The sequence below is a fragment of the Diadema antillarum genome, unplaced genomic scaffold (genome assembly GCF_040938485.1).
Source record: "Diadema antillarum isolate AM-2024a unplaced genomic scaffold, OU_Dant_1.0 seq00000079_RagTag, whole genome shotgun sequence".
Taxonomy (NCBI): domain Eukaryota; kingdom Metazoa; phylum Echinodermata; class Echinoidea; order Diadematoida; family Diadematidae; genus Diadema; species Diadema antillarum.
In genome coordinates, this window is record NW_027271172.1 from 3,294,539 (window position 1) to 3,311,927 (window position 17,389).

At 35.8% G+C, this 17,389-nt stretch overlaps 1 protein-coding gene across 1 annotated transcript; it reads right to left on the minus strand.

Annotated features, from left to right (window-relative positions):
* Positions 1 to 4: 4 nt before the first annotated feature.
* On the minus strand, positions 5 to 16,806 carry LOC139726098 (uncharacterized). The gene is made up of 10 exons (XM_071637177.1): positions 16,771 to 16,806; positions 11,497 to 11,580; positions 10,580 to 10,690; positions 9,822 to 9,917; positions 8,606 to 8,692; positions 5,043 to 5,159; positions 4,078 to 4,182; positions 2,952 to 2,993; positions 2,307 to 2,390; positions 5 to 76 (listed from the first exon to the last, which is right to left on the minus strand). Exons 1-10 carry the CDS (start codon positions 16,804 to 16,806, stop codon positions 5 to 7), a joined length of 834 nt encoding a protein of 277 aa, XP_071493278.1.
* Positions 16,807 to 17,389: the final 583 nt, after the last annotated feature.

Below are 17,389 nucleotides of genomic sequence, written 5' to 3' on the forward strand. Positions count from 1 at the left end.
GGTATCAGCTAACTGTGCAACCATTCCCAGGCTTCTTCGCGCTGCCCCAATTCATCACAGGTTCTTCCGCTTCCGGCTGCAAAACAACAAAAATAACAACCCCATTAGTTAAAATAGGGTTGACACATCCAATGCGATGAATTGGTCGGGTTATATCACATAGTGTCAAAATTCTTGAATGTTTTACCCCGCAGACCCAGTGTATTACTATTACTATTATCATTATCATTATAATAATTATTATTATTATTATTACTTATATATATATATATATATATATATATATATATATATAATGATAATGATAATAATAATAATGATAGTAATACATATAATATAATATAATATAATATAATATGATATAATATAATATAATATAATATAATATAATTGTGTGAAGGTTGAAAGGTGTGACGGAGGAATGACTGCTCTCAGTATGCCTCTCGTTGCAGTACGTTCACTAATAGCCTTTCATTCTCCCGAGCTTTCGATCGAGTTACACAGTTTTTTTTCAAGGGCTTGGGACGTAAACAAAAAAACAGAAAAGCAACCAAGTTGCATACATTTGAACAGAATAAGGCAAAAACAAGGCAAAATAAAAGGCCAATCAAACGGAATATAGACAGCAACATGACATTCACACCAATTTGCATACATTTGAACAGAATGAGGCACAAGCAAGGCAAAAGAAAATCAAACGGAATATAGACAGCAACATGACATTCAATACAACGGAGCGGCAATATTATCACATACACTGGCTTTTCTGCTTTTCTGCATTTGTATTTACGTCCCAAGCCCTTGAAAAAGACCGGTAACTCGGTCGAAAGCTCGGGAGAATAAAAGGCTATTAGTGAACATACTGCAACGTCTGCGAGCAGTCATTTCTCCGTCACACTTACACATAAAGATAATGCAGCACCCACAACGTACGAGGCCAAGCCTTCAATATATATATATATATATATATATATATATATATATATATATGATTGTTGTTCGATATATTCCCTCGAAATAGATATGTCAATTCCTAAGATTTTATTTGCCCGCATATATTTTTGTTTCTGTGTTTGACAGGTTTCGGACAAGCTTTCTGTTGTTAGGAACAGCCTTTGTCATAGATTGCTTGATAGCTAATTGGCTGCCACGAAAAATTTGCCATTTTTTTTTCTTGCTGCCAAATTTTATCTCTTGAATCATGGAACTATAGGTGAAGTCCATAATCTCTGTCAAATGTAGTCATTTCATAAATTATGCGGTGTCATGAAAAATCATATTTTATCTCAATTCAACAAACATAATTATATAATCACAACATGTGGTATTTGAAACCCTTTATCAAACCTACCATTTTCAAATAAATATTATGTTTTTTAATATTAACATGTTTTGTTAAATTATTTTCTTTCCTACTCCTCAGTCACAGTATATACGCCGTCTTTGAAGCATTTTATTATACATGTCAAGTGATTATCATACTTTGTTTCAACAAATTCAAGTTTTATCGACGGATTTTAATATTTACGTTTTTCTTTTATTATTCTGAGCCACCAAATTTCATGGTCGAACCACTAAAGTATGAAATTTGATGATTTGGTGGCCTGAACAGGCCTGTGGAATTTCAGGGAAAAAAAATCACAGCCACATAATAACGATAGTAAACGCTGCCATGTTGGCTGCTATTTATGGGTCACAACTTCCTGATATTATTTCCCTTTTCTTTCATATTTTCGCTGAGCTATTAATCTTTGATCATCGCATTCGTTCTATGTTATATATTATATTTCCCCCATTTGAAGCAACTTGTCTTTTAGAGATAGCTGATAGATTGTGTACTTTGTTCAATATCAGCACCTGTAAACTGCAAAGGAGATGATGGCTGAATGCACGAATGCTCAAGAGATCCTCTTTTGTGAATTTCTGGACCTCGCAAGCACTCTCACGGATAATGTCACCAGCGTCACTATTTCCATGGAAACACAAATTGCCATAGCTACACTAGAGAATGAGTAAGATCTTGCAATCGCACAGACTTCACCCTGATCTATGCATTTCAAGTATGACACCGGCTTGGAAGTTGTGTGGACAGCAGATGTCACCGATATCAATTTCACAGCGTGATAAATCACTGATAATTATTTGGCCGATATATTCCTTCTTTTTTCTTCACTGTTCGAGATCCTTAAAACAACAATGTTTGATTAAACTATGCCTTTCATTCCACGCAGTCCGTTTAGTCAGGTAATGAAGACTACCAGTGTACATAAATGATTGAATAAGAAGCCCGCCGTTTCTTATCTCACCTGAATTTCCTCTGCATCTTCAATGTCGTAAACTTCCACAGTCTTTGACTGTCCTGCGTTGTTGTTTGTCTGAAAGAAGTTCGTCTGTTGCAAAACAAAGCAAGAAATTTGATAGCATTTGAGAGGACAACGGTTTTATTCATACATTCCAATAAATGTGCGGTACAGTGAAGAGTGAGGTTTCTTATCTGTAACATAAAGATATCAATTGTTAACCTTCACTAGCCAGGCAGTGTGTCTTTTACATATCCTTGGTTGAATATCACACACACACACAAGAAAAAAAGACGTAAATACATTTCCCTTTCTGAAAACAAAAATAATTTCCGTAGGTTCAAGTATAGACATCACTTTCAAATATTCAGTCTTCAAAGTATTTTTTTTTCTCATTCTTTTTTTAACGGCAATATCCACCGTGAATAACACGACGACGATCAGAGCTGGTGAACACAAAATTTGATTTCAGTGGTAGATCGGGTTGCCATAGCAACAGAAAGGGCTAACACAATTGTCCAGAGCAATACCATCTGTATCGAGTAAGTCGAAGCGTATTATAAAGGTAAAAACAATTTACCAGCGGCAGGAAATAAACCACGAGTAATTAACGACACGCTGAAAAGAGTTCGATTTCCATCAAATGCTTACCTTGTGTAGATTCCCGCCGTCTCCATTTGCCATCGTTTTATTCTGTAAGGTGTAAAAGGATGAAAGAATGCAAGGATAGTTCATATTAGATGACCAATTACTTTATATATATATATATATATATATATATATATATATATATATATATATATATATATACATACATACATACACCTTACGCTGAATGCTATTATCTACTACAGTTGTACTACTGCCACACGTCAAAACAAAACATATCATTGATAATTTTAGGTTTTCAAAAGTGATTGTATTTAATGCTACTATGACGTTGAAAGCACTGTTCATTGTATAGACATGATAAAATTATTGCATTTTTGAACGAACTGGGCATCTGTAACAAATGATTTGAAAGTGCTTCTTTTTCTATTCACACGTTATGCAATTGACACGGTAGTGACACATTCTTGTCCCATCTATTGATATCTACTTATATTGACTATTTATAGGACGACATGCCATGTTTGCAGTTGTTTTGAGTATCGTTTGAAACAAGGTCACTTTTGGGAAAAGCAAACAAACACAGGGACTTTTATACACGAACAGGTTATAAAATGCTCCAGTCAGCATCACTATAAGATAGTCTAAACTGAATTGAACTGAACTGAATTGAATTGAATTGAATTGAACTGAATTGAATTGAATTGAACTGAATTGAATTGAACTGAATTGAATTGAAGTGGTTTATTCGTTGACAAAAAAAAAAAATCTAGTAAAACATAGCAGCCAACAGGCTGAACTGTCATTTGTTTCACAATAGTATAGAATTACATACTGAAAATTCTGACATAAAGATACCTTGATAGATATAAAAACCAATCCTTTTATACAAGTTAAAATTCAATGACTCTTAAAATATTGACATACAAGTGTATTTACAATAGTGGAAAGTGATTCTGGTTCCTAACATTCTTTACATGATAATAGCAGAAAACATTGAAGAGCTTACATCCAAAAGGCGCTAAATCCATCATTTTTCAATGGATTTAGCGCCTTTTGGAAGCAATGATATGTAAATGAAAGTGTGTAAATTGATACAAAAATGATATATACAAAATCGATACATGAATAATGATAATCGGTTTAAGTAATATTGAAAGTTGTTTACCTCATTTGAACTTTCTTTTAATTTGGCGTCGATCATCGACACAATTTCGTCATAGTTCATCCGATCTGCGTAACTCCTTGCTGTGTCTTCTGATTGGTCGTCCCACTGGTGTGTGTGTGTGTGTGTGTGTGTGTGTGTGTGTATGTGTGTTTGTATGAATGTGTGTGATAGACGGAAAGAGAGAGTGCGTGCGTGTTTGTGTTTGTGTTTGCGTAATTGTGTGTGAAAAAGGAGAAAAAGCAAATGAGATATTTAATCAAATCTTTCCCCCCACCACATTTAACTTTTTTTACCGATACAATAAGAGATAAAGCTAAGTAACACATAAATACATAAGCATTAGATTTTTTTTTGATTAACACGTCTACTATAATTTTAGTAAACCGTCCATCAAATAGGTACATGTAATGTAATGACTTTTTCACTCCTCCTGAACAAGGAGATAATTCGTGTATGGGAATGTCAATTAAACCTCTGAACCTAAATTCTGACAATTAAGTTATCGCAATACTGGGCGGGTTGTAAGTCTCAGAGTTCCTATTAAAGAAAGATGCTCTGTTTTAGTGCATTGTTTTATGGTATTACTCATCCTTTTTAATGTATAATTTCATTGTATGCTTATCATATTGCAAAAGTGCTCTCTTTTTGGAGAAACGATAGATTGTATTGAATGGAAATAAACGGGACTGGACTTTACTGAACTGAATTGAACTAAATAGGATGTTCACTGCCATTATACACATTGCCATTAACCACATCATTTTTGGGTTGTCATCACTCACATGGTATAAACTAATTATAAAGTACTTTCGTGATATTCAAACTAATGCAACTTTCTTTATTTTTCCCCATTTCAGGCTATTATTATACTAGCTAAGTAATTGGATTGATTTCGTCACTTTAATAGACAAACATGAAATATCCCCTGATCGCTGGCTTTTTCCCAAAGAAAACAGCGTACATACCTTCATGACTGCGTGTAGATCAATGTTGTAGTGTATCAAGACCTTGGCCACAGCAAGATGTCCGCGTACGAGCGCCAGTTGAAGCAGAGTACAGTCAGGCTGATCCAACTCCACTGGCTGCGACAAAGTGTTAACGACACACATTTTTATTATACGCATATAATCCTCAACATTACTACGCTCAAAATTATAAACGAAAGTATCAATGGTAAGATCATTGTATCATAGCATTCAAGAAGGTATGGCACCTACTATATAGTTAAAGTGAATAACGTTAAGTTTATTTCCAGTCGTGCTTACGAGACAATACATTAGACAAGGATATTTTTCTAGTGATGTCCCCTCTTTGACTCAGGGGTAAAAAATGAGCCCCAAAAATACCTGGATTATAACTGATAGTTAGGGGAGCATGTCTAACACTGAAGAGGTTTCTTTCGGTAGATTTTTTTTTTTTTTTTTGGGGGGGTGGATTTATTGGATTTTGATAGATTCATCTAATCTTTATCCAACACAAGATACATATTAAAATTCAGCAGTGACAATTTAACAAGGACAAAATGACAATTTCTGCAGCAAATTCTCGAGGACCTGATGGATGACCTTTGAACTTCACCGCAATTCACAAAAATAGGCTTGATTTAACTTGTCTCGTCTATCTCTGCTACAATGTCCATTGTCAGTGTCTCCTGAATTGCGACAGACACCTCAATAATTGGCGCCTGTAACATAGCAACGTAATCGAAGGAGCAATAGAGCCAAGCAAGTACGAACTGCCTCCAGCACACTCTTTTGAGAGAAGCCACGGAGCAGACGACAGGTGGTAATCGGTTGATATCGATTGATATCTTTGCATTGTGCGGGTTGTAAAGGGCAGATTGTCTATGAGCGCTGGCTTTTACACCTTTTTGATGTACCAGTGAAAGTGTATCGACCGTCTGGGCGACGTCATGAAATCAGTTCACCTGCACGATTATTAATTGCATGCATGCACGTTTCATATGATATTGATTTTCGGTGCATGATGATTTCATTGTTTCATGATGGCTGCTGATGGAATTTTTGACTCGCATGTTTACCATTCCATTGCGGGCGAGGGCTTTGTTCTTGTTTAATAAAACCTTCCTAATTTATCTGATTTCGTCACGAGATTCAATTGCAGGAAAGACGTCAGGTGTGTGCCATTGTCGTCTCACGATCTTTTTCCCATTTGTCATCCCAGACGTATTAATTTAACTTTGAGTCTGGCCCGTTTTGAATTCATCATCAATAATTAAGAAGAGGATTTGTTACAGCCAGGGTATCGAACTTTTCTCCCGTAAGCCCACACCATTAAGGTAATACCGTTTGAAGTTTTACCCTGGAAATTATTCCCATGACCCCTGGAAAAAAAAATTAACAAAGCCATAGCTTCAACCAAAAGAACAAATATGCATAATAGGCCTAATAATAATATTGACTAATATTATAGTATTAGCACTTCCGCAACTGACGGACGAAACATCGTAGTAAAGATTTAGGTTGGTTGGACAATTATTTCTTTCCTTAAATGAGATTAATAATGCTGGTTTCACGGTATATATATTTTGTTACAACCAGGGTATCAAACTAGATTTTTTGCCAGTTTCACATTATACGGTGCGAATGATGAACGTGACTTTTCTTATCAAAACCTTCTGTTTTTAGTTCTATTTCAATCGCAGTTGAACTTCACATCTCAAAACGTACAGTATTACAGTTGTATTGTGACCCGAGCTAATTCGCTTTGTTTTTCTATAGGTCAGGCAAGCCTCAAAGAATTAACATCGATAAAACTAATGGCTTAAATTGATAACCTCTAAAAATGCTGAAATTCGTGAATTCCAGGGTTTTACTAGGTTGATGTGTGGTGCATGTATTACCTGTAGCATAGGAATCACTTGAGATTGTCAGCTTATACCCAACGGCATTAAAGGTCCTATTTACCTTTGGGAGCAGTGATTTAGATAATGTTCAAGATATCACATTTGATGCATATGTGTAGGTCTGTTGTATAACAAAACATCCTACTATATAAAATTTTTGCAATAAAACCTAAAATATAAGGAGATATCAGTATTTCTCTCATTAAACCGTAACTGTAGACAGTTTAGTCTGGAAACATTTTTATTAGAACTATTGTTCACATTTTGAGTATCTATCAATACTCAACATCGATTATACGGATTCAAATTTTTACAGTGGTTGTTTCTATCCCTAACTTCCATTTTAGAACTATTTTATAGCACTAATTCTGGGTTTTTGTTTCTTCTGCAAATGGTAAATTATGCCTTTAAGTTATGCTAGTGCGGGGATGACTAACTGCACCATCAATATCGCCCATGCGATGGGTAAGTATGTGCGTGTATGAGTTAATTTCTATTGTTTATATGCCACATGACAGTACTTGTACTTCGGGATTTGTCCTCTCCGTTTCTCTCATAGCTGTCTCAGGTGGTGGTTGGCATGTGATTTTTAATCCTCGTAATCAATAAGACCAAAATGCCAGACTGCATTATTACCGTCTGCATAGCTGACGTCGCAGCTTCGCGCCTGCCGCGAGGCTTCCGGTAATGGATGTAGGCTGGCTGGCGTATTATATACACTACGCAAATTCCCGTCTTAATTTTGTACGCCTCCGCACCTCCATTCTTTCTAATTAAACACAGAAAGCAGTGCATTGTTTTGAGATAATCTTCCATTAGAACGCATGTACGTCATCCCGTTGTCCAAGCAGCGGATGTTATAGATCTACTTCATGTTGACAATTCACTCGAGCACATGCCCTGTATTACAGTATGCATCTTTACGCCACGATTCCATACGGTCTCAAAGCTTAAAACCGTGTGTTTTTTCCCCTTCTTCTTCTTCTTCTTTTTCTTTTCTTTTGCTGATACTGGAATGCATAACTGAGATGTGGGGGTTTTTTTTCTTCATTAGAACAGACTGACATTCATAGTGAGTGATATTAGATAACCAGTCTAACTCTTTGAAGTCTCAAGATGATCTTGACATTACATGACGATGATGGTAAGGTTGGCGTTACATGGTTAATGAAAACTGTAACGCTGGTATGTCGTTACGGTTATGTCTTACTGTCTTGTACTTTTGTCCCTGTGTCCACTTGTCATGTTTTGTCATTGCTATCATTTTAAGTAAACCAACATGTTTCTATTAGCTGCAATTTTTTATTTTATCATCAATTTTTATCGTAATCATTAATATCTTATCAGTAGGATCATTTTTAGTTTTGATTGCATAAATAGTACTGTTGTAAAGGTAGTTTATGGTTGTTGGTTGTTGTTGGTGGCGGTGGCGGTTTGTGTGTGTGCGTGTGTGTTTGGTCATATCAATCTTCCACGCTTGTGCGTCTACGCAGGCAAACAATAGTTAATTATCACGATGGAGTTTGACTTGGTTCCTCTTTTTCTCTATCAACATTCATTAATGCCAGTAATCCAACCCTAACACATACACACACACACACACACACACCGACACATTTCCATGCAAATGCACATACATTATGTACAAAATACATTACTTACCGTGTGCATTATGTTGACCTTTGCACCTTTCATTATTACGTCGACTGCGTCGTGGTCGGCGCCATTCATAACTGACGTCATCAGTCTCTGTTGCACAGAAAAAAGGGGGAAAAAAGACACACCAATGTAGTTATGACCAAGAATCCATACACTATCCTCTTTTAGCACACATTTGCACAATTAACCCAAAGCAATATACCACTTCATATTGTCAATACATATATTTTAACCTTTTCTCCTCAAGTCGTCCAAAAATATATTTCTCTCTGTGCCGAAATACGCATATTCCCCATATGAAATGGAATACACGGATATTTGTCGGTTGTTAATTATCACGTGAGTAATGCAGCGAGGATGAAAAAAATCGTAACATTACGATTAGTGACGTTACGTAATGGTATAATTATGCAAGAATTTGACAGGCTGTTGACGAGGCTAGAATGAATAATGTGTATTCATGTAGACCATGCAAGATAACAAACATTTCCTTTTTTTTTTTCTTTTTGGTAATATAACGCTTGACGGTCCCTGTATGGGAAGTAACATTCCACCTCAGGAAAACATTATTTCTCAGGGAAAATATAACTCCATGTCAATGTCATGCATCGGTTATTGATATGGATTATGTTGCTTACTCCGAAGGTTCGTTAATCCATAACTGAAATAAAGTTCGTTATTTCTAAACAAACAATTCTGTATACTTATAGATGTTCGCAAGTCCGAAATCAAAATAAGATTCGCTATTCCTAAGGTTTGATACAAAAGTCAGAAAAAGATATAAGGTTCGGTAACCCGAAAATCATGTAAAGATCCGTCATAATGAACCCTAGGAATTACGAATCTTATTTTGATTTTGGATAAACGAAACTATTGAATAACAAATTCCTTTGGCTACTCGTTTTTGGATTAAAGAACCTTCAGATTAACAAACCTTATTTCATTTTCGAACTTTTTTGTATAACGAACCTTTGGAATAATGAACTGTAACCAATAAGATTGCCCCTTGAAATCAACTTTCTGGGCGGTTAAATGTAAATGTTGGAGGAACATCGTATCAGGGTAATATACCCCCCCCCCCCCCCCGCTAAATACTGGCTAGTGATAAGGTTAGAGTAGTTTAGGGTTAGAGTTAGGATTAGGGTTACGGTTATGAGGTTACGGGAAGAGTCTGGGGTAATTGCCTAGGGGGTAATTGCCTTAGACCCGAGGAACATACCTCGTTTAGCCCTTGTATATATTGTATGTAGTCAGCCAGTGAGTTCAGCTCCTTGTCGCGTGCCAAGTCGACCACGGTCTTTTTCTTCCCCGTTACCTGTATACGGGAGAAATAAAATAAAACATTACAGAGAATGGATCTATCAACATTTGTTCAATCAGCTTTCCCACCAGTTTTCATGATCAACACGGGCCACAAAATGTTAGATATAGTATTCCAGCCACAACAGACTTCGACAAATAATATATCCAGCGAGAGCATCAACAAGCGCTGAGGTTACAAAGTTTGCGATGAGCATAGCTGTAAGGAAATATTCGATTATTTCATATTAGATCTAATATCATTTCATGTATATACACAACACATCAATTCATTAATTCATGACTTAACAGTTGAACAGTAACTCTACATATTATGAACGATCCAGGTGCCCATCATGTCATAAAGAGGTTTGCAGTGATTTAAATGTTGTTATTATCGCAGTTGCCATGATAATGACTCAAACACCCACATCTGATTGGTTGTTGCACGTCTGTTGCCATAGAAACTGCAATTACTGCAATTTAAATGAGTTGTAAAGAGGTTTAAATGAAAACGGTTCCTGCAAATTTTAGACACTGATCAGAGAAGTCAGAACATTAATGGAGCATGCAGTGATTACTCAAGCTAAGTCAATACGTTAATGACGGATGAGGACTTGATTACCACATAATACACACAGTTATACGTAATATTAAATATGATAGAAGAATACTCACAGTCACTGTGACGGTGAGATCTGCTCCCCTGTCCACGAGGAGCTTTGCAACCTCTTCATTCCTGTTCTCTATGGCAACGAGAAGAACCGTCTTCTTCGAGAGGTATCCACCCTTTTTATGTGATGGGAATAAAATAAAAATGATAACGTGGAGCAATTGCGATTCCGCCGCATACATATTATGGACAACACACATGACTAAGTGTACAGTTTGTATGCGTGTATGTTTACACGTACACGATACGCATACTTACAGGTGTACACACACAACACACAACACACACACACACACACACACACACACATACATATAGACACCATGTATATTACGTATGTATATAAATATGTATATATTTATACATATACGTCAAGTATAAGTTTAAATAAGTCATTAATGCAGCACTTTATTTGAGAATATAGCCTCAAATTTGGTGTGGTGGGCAAAACTCATGTCAAAAATAAATAAATAATTACATATACAATAATGATAATAATAATAACTATATCTAAATATGTATATATATATATATATATATATATATATATATACATATAGAGTAAGTTTTCCACGTGTTGGTGTGATAATATCACAAAAAAAAATTAAAACCAAGTTCATTTATTTTTGATGATATATATACATAGGCCCTCGATTACACACACACACATTTATATATATATATATATATATATATATATATATATACATATACATATTAATATACATATACATATACATATACATATATATATATATATATATACATACATATACATATTAATATACATATACATATACATATACATATACATATACATGTGTGTATTTGTATACAGATAGATAGATAGATATACGTAACCTTAGTGCGGGGGGGGGGGGTAGATTATACACACAGCCCTTCAGAAGAAAAAAAAAAGTACCTCGCTCTCATTTACGTCGGCGCCCTTGTCCAGCAGTTCTCCGACTTTTAAAGAATCCCCCTGCACTGCCGCCTCCAAAATTTCCTGAAAAGTCAGACAAAATGTATAAAAGTTACGTAGAGTTACTAAAATAAACTTGCTTTTTCTTTCATAGCAATGTATGCCGCATGGGCATGATTTTTGCTAATTGTGTTATATTACTTGCCTATGTATTTTTATTCACATGTTATGTATATTAATTGGACAGTGTTTGAGCCAAAGCACAAGCAGTCTGAAAAGGAAATGTGTTTTCTATACAAAAATTGGACTTGCCTTAACATTACTTTAGTATGTTTTCTTAAATGATAGTGCCTTGTTATTTTCTAAGATTCAGCCTGCAGTTCCGATGAGTAGCTTGTTTTTACTTTGCTTCATTATGCAAGGGATTTTCCTATCTAAGACATAGGCCGGTGAAAAATAAACATAATGAAGTCCCATTGCAAAAGCAAACTACATTTGTAATGCGTTGTGAGAGTGATTGTTACAATGAGGGGTGTTGATAAAGTGCACATGAGTGTTTGAACTTCTTAAATTTCCAGATATTCCTTTGCTTGAATGTAAAATAAAACCAATTTTGTTAGCTAAGATTTATTTCTGGCAACTTGTAAGCTCATTTTTTTTTTATTCATCTGTATCTGTTTACATCATGGTTCAAATCTCCAACAAGTGGCACAAGTCTTCCAAAGGTGGCTCAACTCTCCTGAAGACATGGCTCGACTCTCCTTACACTGCTGGAGTGATCCATTTGACATTTTTTCTCATTTTTTTTTAATTAGGCTATGATCTACATAAAATTGCAAAGGTAAAAGACAGCTTTTTAACTGTACTTCAATTTGGTTACAAACACTTCTTATAAACAAGAATTAACTAGGAGATATTTCCAAAAATAGAAAAAGTGGCTCCACTCTCCTGCATCTGCCTACATACAGCAAGTACTGTGCGTGTGAATGTTGTACTTTATGCTTACTATTTTTATTCTTTCGTTCTGTTTCTCGGCAACAAAGCGTTTTAAGCAATGGTGCGTGACAATCATCGAGACAAAATACCAATTAACCTGTACAAGAATGATCACTTTCTCTCCCGCAGCCAGGTAAATGACATTGCTCTTTGTATTTCCTTTTATTTCTTTTTTTTGCAGACATCATAATCATCGCTCCACATCCAGAGCATTAAGAGACAAACACATTTGCCTTGATATGGAGAAGTAAACAGGCGAAAAACAAAACAGCAATATGGCTTCTTGATCGTGTCTGAATGGATTCAAGTCTTATATAGCCTACTTTGTCCTTGTTTGTGGAATCCTGCAAGATCATCACGTTGGATTGTCCACTCTTTTGGAGTTTAAAATTCATCGATGATCCCGTTACTATATTCCCATAAAATAATTTCCAACGAGAAACACTCATACTGACATACAACTGTAATGCAAATAAATAAAAATATATTTTTGTAATCATTATCATAACTGAGACTATGTGACATAAAATTAATGAAGTGATGTAAAAAAGGAAACTGTCAAGCAAGTCTTCACAGGAGCACTATAGACCGATTCAAGTGACTGTTCATGGAAGTGCGCCCTCTTAAGGCGACGCCATAACTGGGGGCCAAACAGGCTGGGTCGGCAAGCGCCCTGCGTGCGTAGCAAGGGTGCCAGCGGCAGCCAGTGCTTTTACCACCCGGCGCCAGCCGGCCAGATCTCTGGCGCTGGCAGCGATCGACGCATCTGGCTTTGTGACAACAAGAGTCTACTTTTTTTTTTCGCTAGCTAATTAAAAAAAAAAAATAAATTAAACAACTTATACCGACTATGAGCGAATGGGTAGATAACATACGGCTGTAGCCAAAACTTGAATTTCAAGGTAAATATCGGCACGATCCGTGAATGTTTGTAGACTATTTCTTTGGCGATGACTTGGGTACTCGCGTGTAAGCCCCGTAGATTCACATTTGTGGAAGAGAATAAAAACCGCTGGGGAGAATTATTGCTAGGCGCAGGCAGACGTCTTGCTAATAAGCCTAGGCTGTTGACAAGTTAACTGATATAATTAAATACAAATAATGAATAAGAATCTTGAGCTAGATATGGCGCAATAAATTGCAAGCTATCAGTTAACTTAACCTAATTTTAGGGCAGGCTAGGCTTTACTCGGGAGTGTCGGGCCAGCAGAGTACAATCTGTCTAACGTTAGATCTTGTCTAGAAATCTAGGCAAGAGTCCAGACTAGATCTAGACCTATATTGACTTCTAGAACCCTACACGACGGTTGTCGATAACTTCAGGCAAGCCTAACTGAGCAAACCAAACGGAATATAAATCTATTTTATAGGCGTTTCTGATAGGCCGTATATGCCTAAACTTACGAAACGACTACGTCGCCTGATGTCTACAACCAAAACTTCTACTGTTTTAGGTCTAAGTAACCTTGCATAACATCACGCTAACGCCTAATATAATCTACAAAAGTGATTTTTAAATCATACTTTCTTAGTATGATTATGAAACGGATGTTTGCCACCATCCATGGTTTAATATTTATAAGTATCACTTTATCAAAACTCAAATTCAGAGTTCCAGGCCAAAATTGAATAGGCCTATGGTTAATTCAGTGCTGAACATTGAAGAAGTGCAAACAATATAAGAATTTAACGCATCTTGAAACATTTATTTAGCTGTAGTGTAGGCTGTAAAATGTTTGTCATAATAATAAAGTCTAGCCAGGAAGTGTATTCTAACTTTGGCAAGTAGGACACCAAGGATTTGTTTTAAAAAAAAATAAATAAAAAATCAGTGAATATCAAATTCTTTGATCTTTGATCTAAACTTGTCTTCTAAGATGAACAACATATTTTACGAATATGCAGTGATAACCTAATTAAATAGAGAATCTAGTAGACATCGTTTGTTTCGAAATCTGTGCATTTTTATACCGTTGTATTTCACTTAATTGTCTTTAATTTTGCCTTAATTTATCATGCGTCAGTGGTGTCTGAATTTCACACACTGCCGTGCAGTTTCCATTTCCATTTTTCTGTTATTTGTGTACCCAACAACTGCACGATGTGTTTTCCTGATCCTTCCTTTGAAGCTTTCAAAGTAGATCAATATGTCTGAATCACTCAATTTGTCCAAAAGAAGGTCATTAAAAGCCGCTGAATGACTTTTACACAGTGAGTAAACAATCACAATATTAGCGCGGCGCCGGCGGTCGCCGGCCGCGGCGCAGCGGCCAGGCCCGGCTAACTATGCGCGATGGGTACGCTAGGCTGCTAGCTGCAAGTGCAACTCGCTGGGTAGCTAGCTCGCGGAAGCCCCCGTTGGCCCTCAGTTATGGCGACCGTTATAGCGCCGCTAGCGGCGGTAGGTGCATAGGTCATCGAAATTGAATCGGTCTATACATACAGGACCTTCTATATTATTATTATTATTATTATTATTATTATTATTATTATTATCATCATCATCATCATCATCATCATCATTACTATCATTATTAATATTATCATCACATCTCTGAGTTAACCATGATATTTCATCGGGTATACAGGCCAGAATTTGTGAGGACAAATATATATGCCTAGTGTACTTATCTTAAATATACGTGATATATAATACATTGTACACTCAGACACAAATTGGTGGTGTGTGGTATCATGACATACGTGCAGTGCGTTAAAATTCTTTATGCAAAGTGATCTTTCGTCCATTATAACGCACAAGGATTTTGCAGCATAGATAGAAAAAAAATACTCTGATGTACTCTGACTGCGATGGAAATATATATTTCACACTGCAGAAAAGACTTCCAAGATCACTAAAAATTGTCAAGCTGCTTCTAACTTGTAATCTTGACCTATACAATGAATTATGAATCGACATGTGCATGATCAATTGTGTACCCCTCCATTCAAAAAAGATACGTTGTATGTCGTTTGAAGACTTGATTTGAGCATCATTTTGTGAGTGTTTTTTTTTCCTCTGTATTTTTTTTCTCACAATGGTAATTATGTATATTTATATCCTTCCCTACAAGCTTCTTTATAAGTTTGGCTGTAATGATCGAAGATTGAATTGAGTTGAATTTGAGCGGAACTAGCATAAATGATTTTTTTTCTTTTTTTTTTAATGGGAATCAAGTTCAATCTTCCTCTTCGGCATGCGAAGTACATATTTTTTTTAAAAGAATATTTTATTCTTCATCAATGGAAATCACATCGTACAAACAAATTGCAAACATATGCAAATATGCAACATATGCAACAAACATATGCACACGTATATCGATTACACTTACATACACATTGTACTGTGCTATTTATAAAGAGCCGCAGCTTATAAGCAATTCACCTCGAACATATACCGCACTGCTAGTAAATATTATATTTTTAGCCAAAATATCGTTTATCACTATAAAGTCACGAATATCGTCGAGTACAGACAAGCGCGGATATGTTTTCACGTTTTCAATCAACGATGTGTCATTATACGCAGAGATAATTATAATGAGCAATTAAGATGCATGTAAAATGTAAACATATACAGAATCACAGGTTGGCTATATACGTATTCATGTTGTGATAATCACGTACAGAATTATCACAACATGAATACGTGTATAGCCAAGCAGTGACTCAGTATATGTTTACATTTTACATTCATCTTAATTGCTCGTTATAATTATTTCTGCGTATAATGACACATCGTTGATTGAAAACATATGCGCGCTTGTCTTTCTGTAAGTGATGACCGAAGAAGATATATTAAATTATATCATATATATATATATATATATATGAATATATACATGTATATATACAGTAATAGACAGATACAGTAGTCGGAGAGATAGGTCTAAATACAGTGCATATATAGAGAGGGGAGAGTGAGTGCGTGCGTGTGTGTGTTTGTGTCTGTATGTGTGTGTGAATGAGAGAGAGAGAGAGAGAGAGAGATAGAGAGAGTTACAGAAAGACAGAGCCACAGGTACAAATGTACTCAGACAAAGACAAACTGATATGTTCGAGTTTTGGAGGGGTGTAAACAGCTCAAATTTTAGCCATATTGCCCAAACCATGTGAGTCTGTTAATCCGATAAATCAAAATATTAATGTCGCGTTCTAGTAATATGGCATGTCAACTTGTAAAGGTTGTAAAGGTAATGAAAATAGAAAATCGAGAGATTGCATTCTATTCTTGAATTATGAATGGATCATTCTACAAGTAACAAAATAACTTACCTCTCGAAGTTGTTGTTTGATGCTCCAGTTACTCATAGTGGTGGTGCTTGTCTCTTGTATTTTCCAAACTTGATTCCGAGTGACCGCCCTTGCTAGATCATTGCTGTATCGCAGGTTTATTCTAAAGAATGAAGAAAGTTAATGAAATACTGTAAGCAAAACAAAACACATTAGCTGGCTTCTTGAACGGTGGTAAACAGTTATACGTGACCCCAGCCTGTTCATTTATTTGTCATTATAAGGGTATACAAGGACACAAATCTTCAATCAGATTTCCATTATAAGAATTTGTGGGCACATTAGACTTGTTGCAAGTTTATTGCTTTCAGCAACGGCATTTTTTTTTTCTTTTTGCATGAACCTTTTTAATATAATGTCGCACGTTTTTATTATCATTTGTGTGTGTGTGTGTGTGTGGGTGTGTGTGTGCGTGTGCGTGTGTCTTGTTTATACACTGTAGATAAAGCACAACTACTTAAAACATGTTGCTGCAATACGCTTAAATTTTTTTTACCAGACACCACCAACCTCTCGACTTCTACATAAGTATAATATTCTACTACTGTATGCGTAAGGCCTGCAACTACAACAACTACTACTACTACTACTACTACTACTA

What these genes read in the sequence shown, in the direction of transcription:
- LOC139726098 (XM_071637177.1), bottom strand. Translation starts at nt 16,806, where the DNA reads ATGAGTAACTGGAGCATCAAACAACAACTTCGAGAG. An exon ending in TCAAACAACAACTTCGAGAG is followed by an intron (nt 11,581 to 16,770) that starts GTAAGTTATTTT and finishes CTGACTTTTCAG; the next exon opens with GAAATTTTGGAGGCGGCAGT. An exon ending in ATATACAAGGGCTAAACGAG is followed by an intron (nt 8,693 to 9,821) that starts GTATGTTCCTCG and finishes TCTGTGCAACAG; the next exon opens with AGACTGATGACGTCAGTTAT.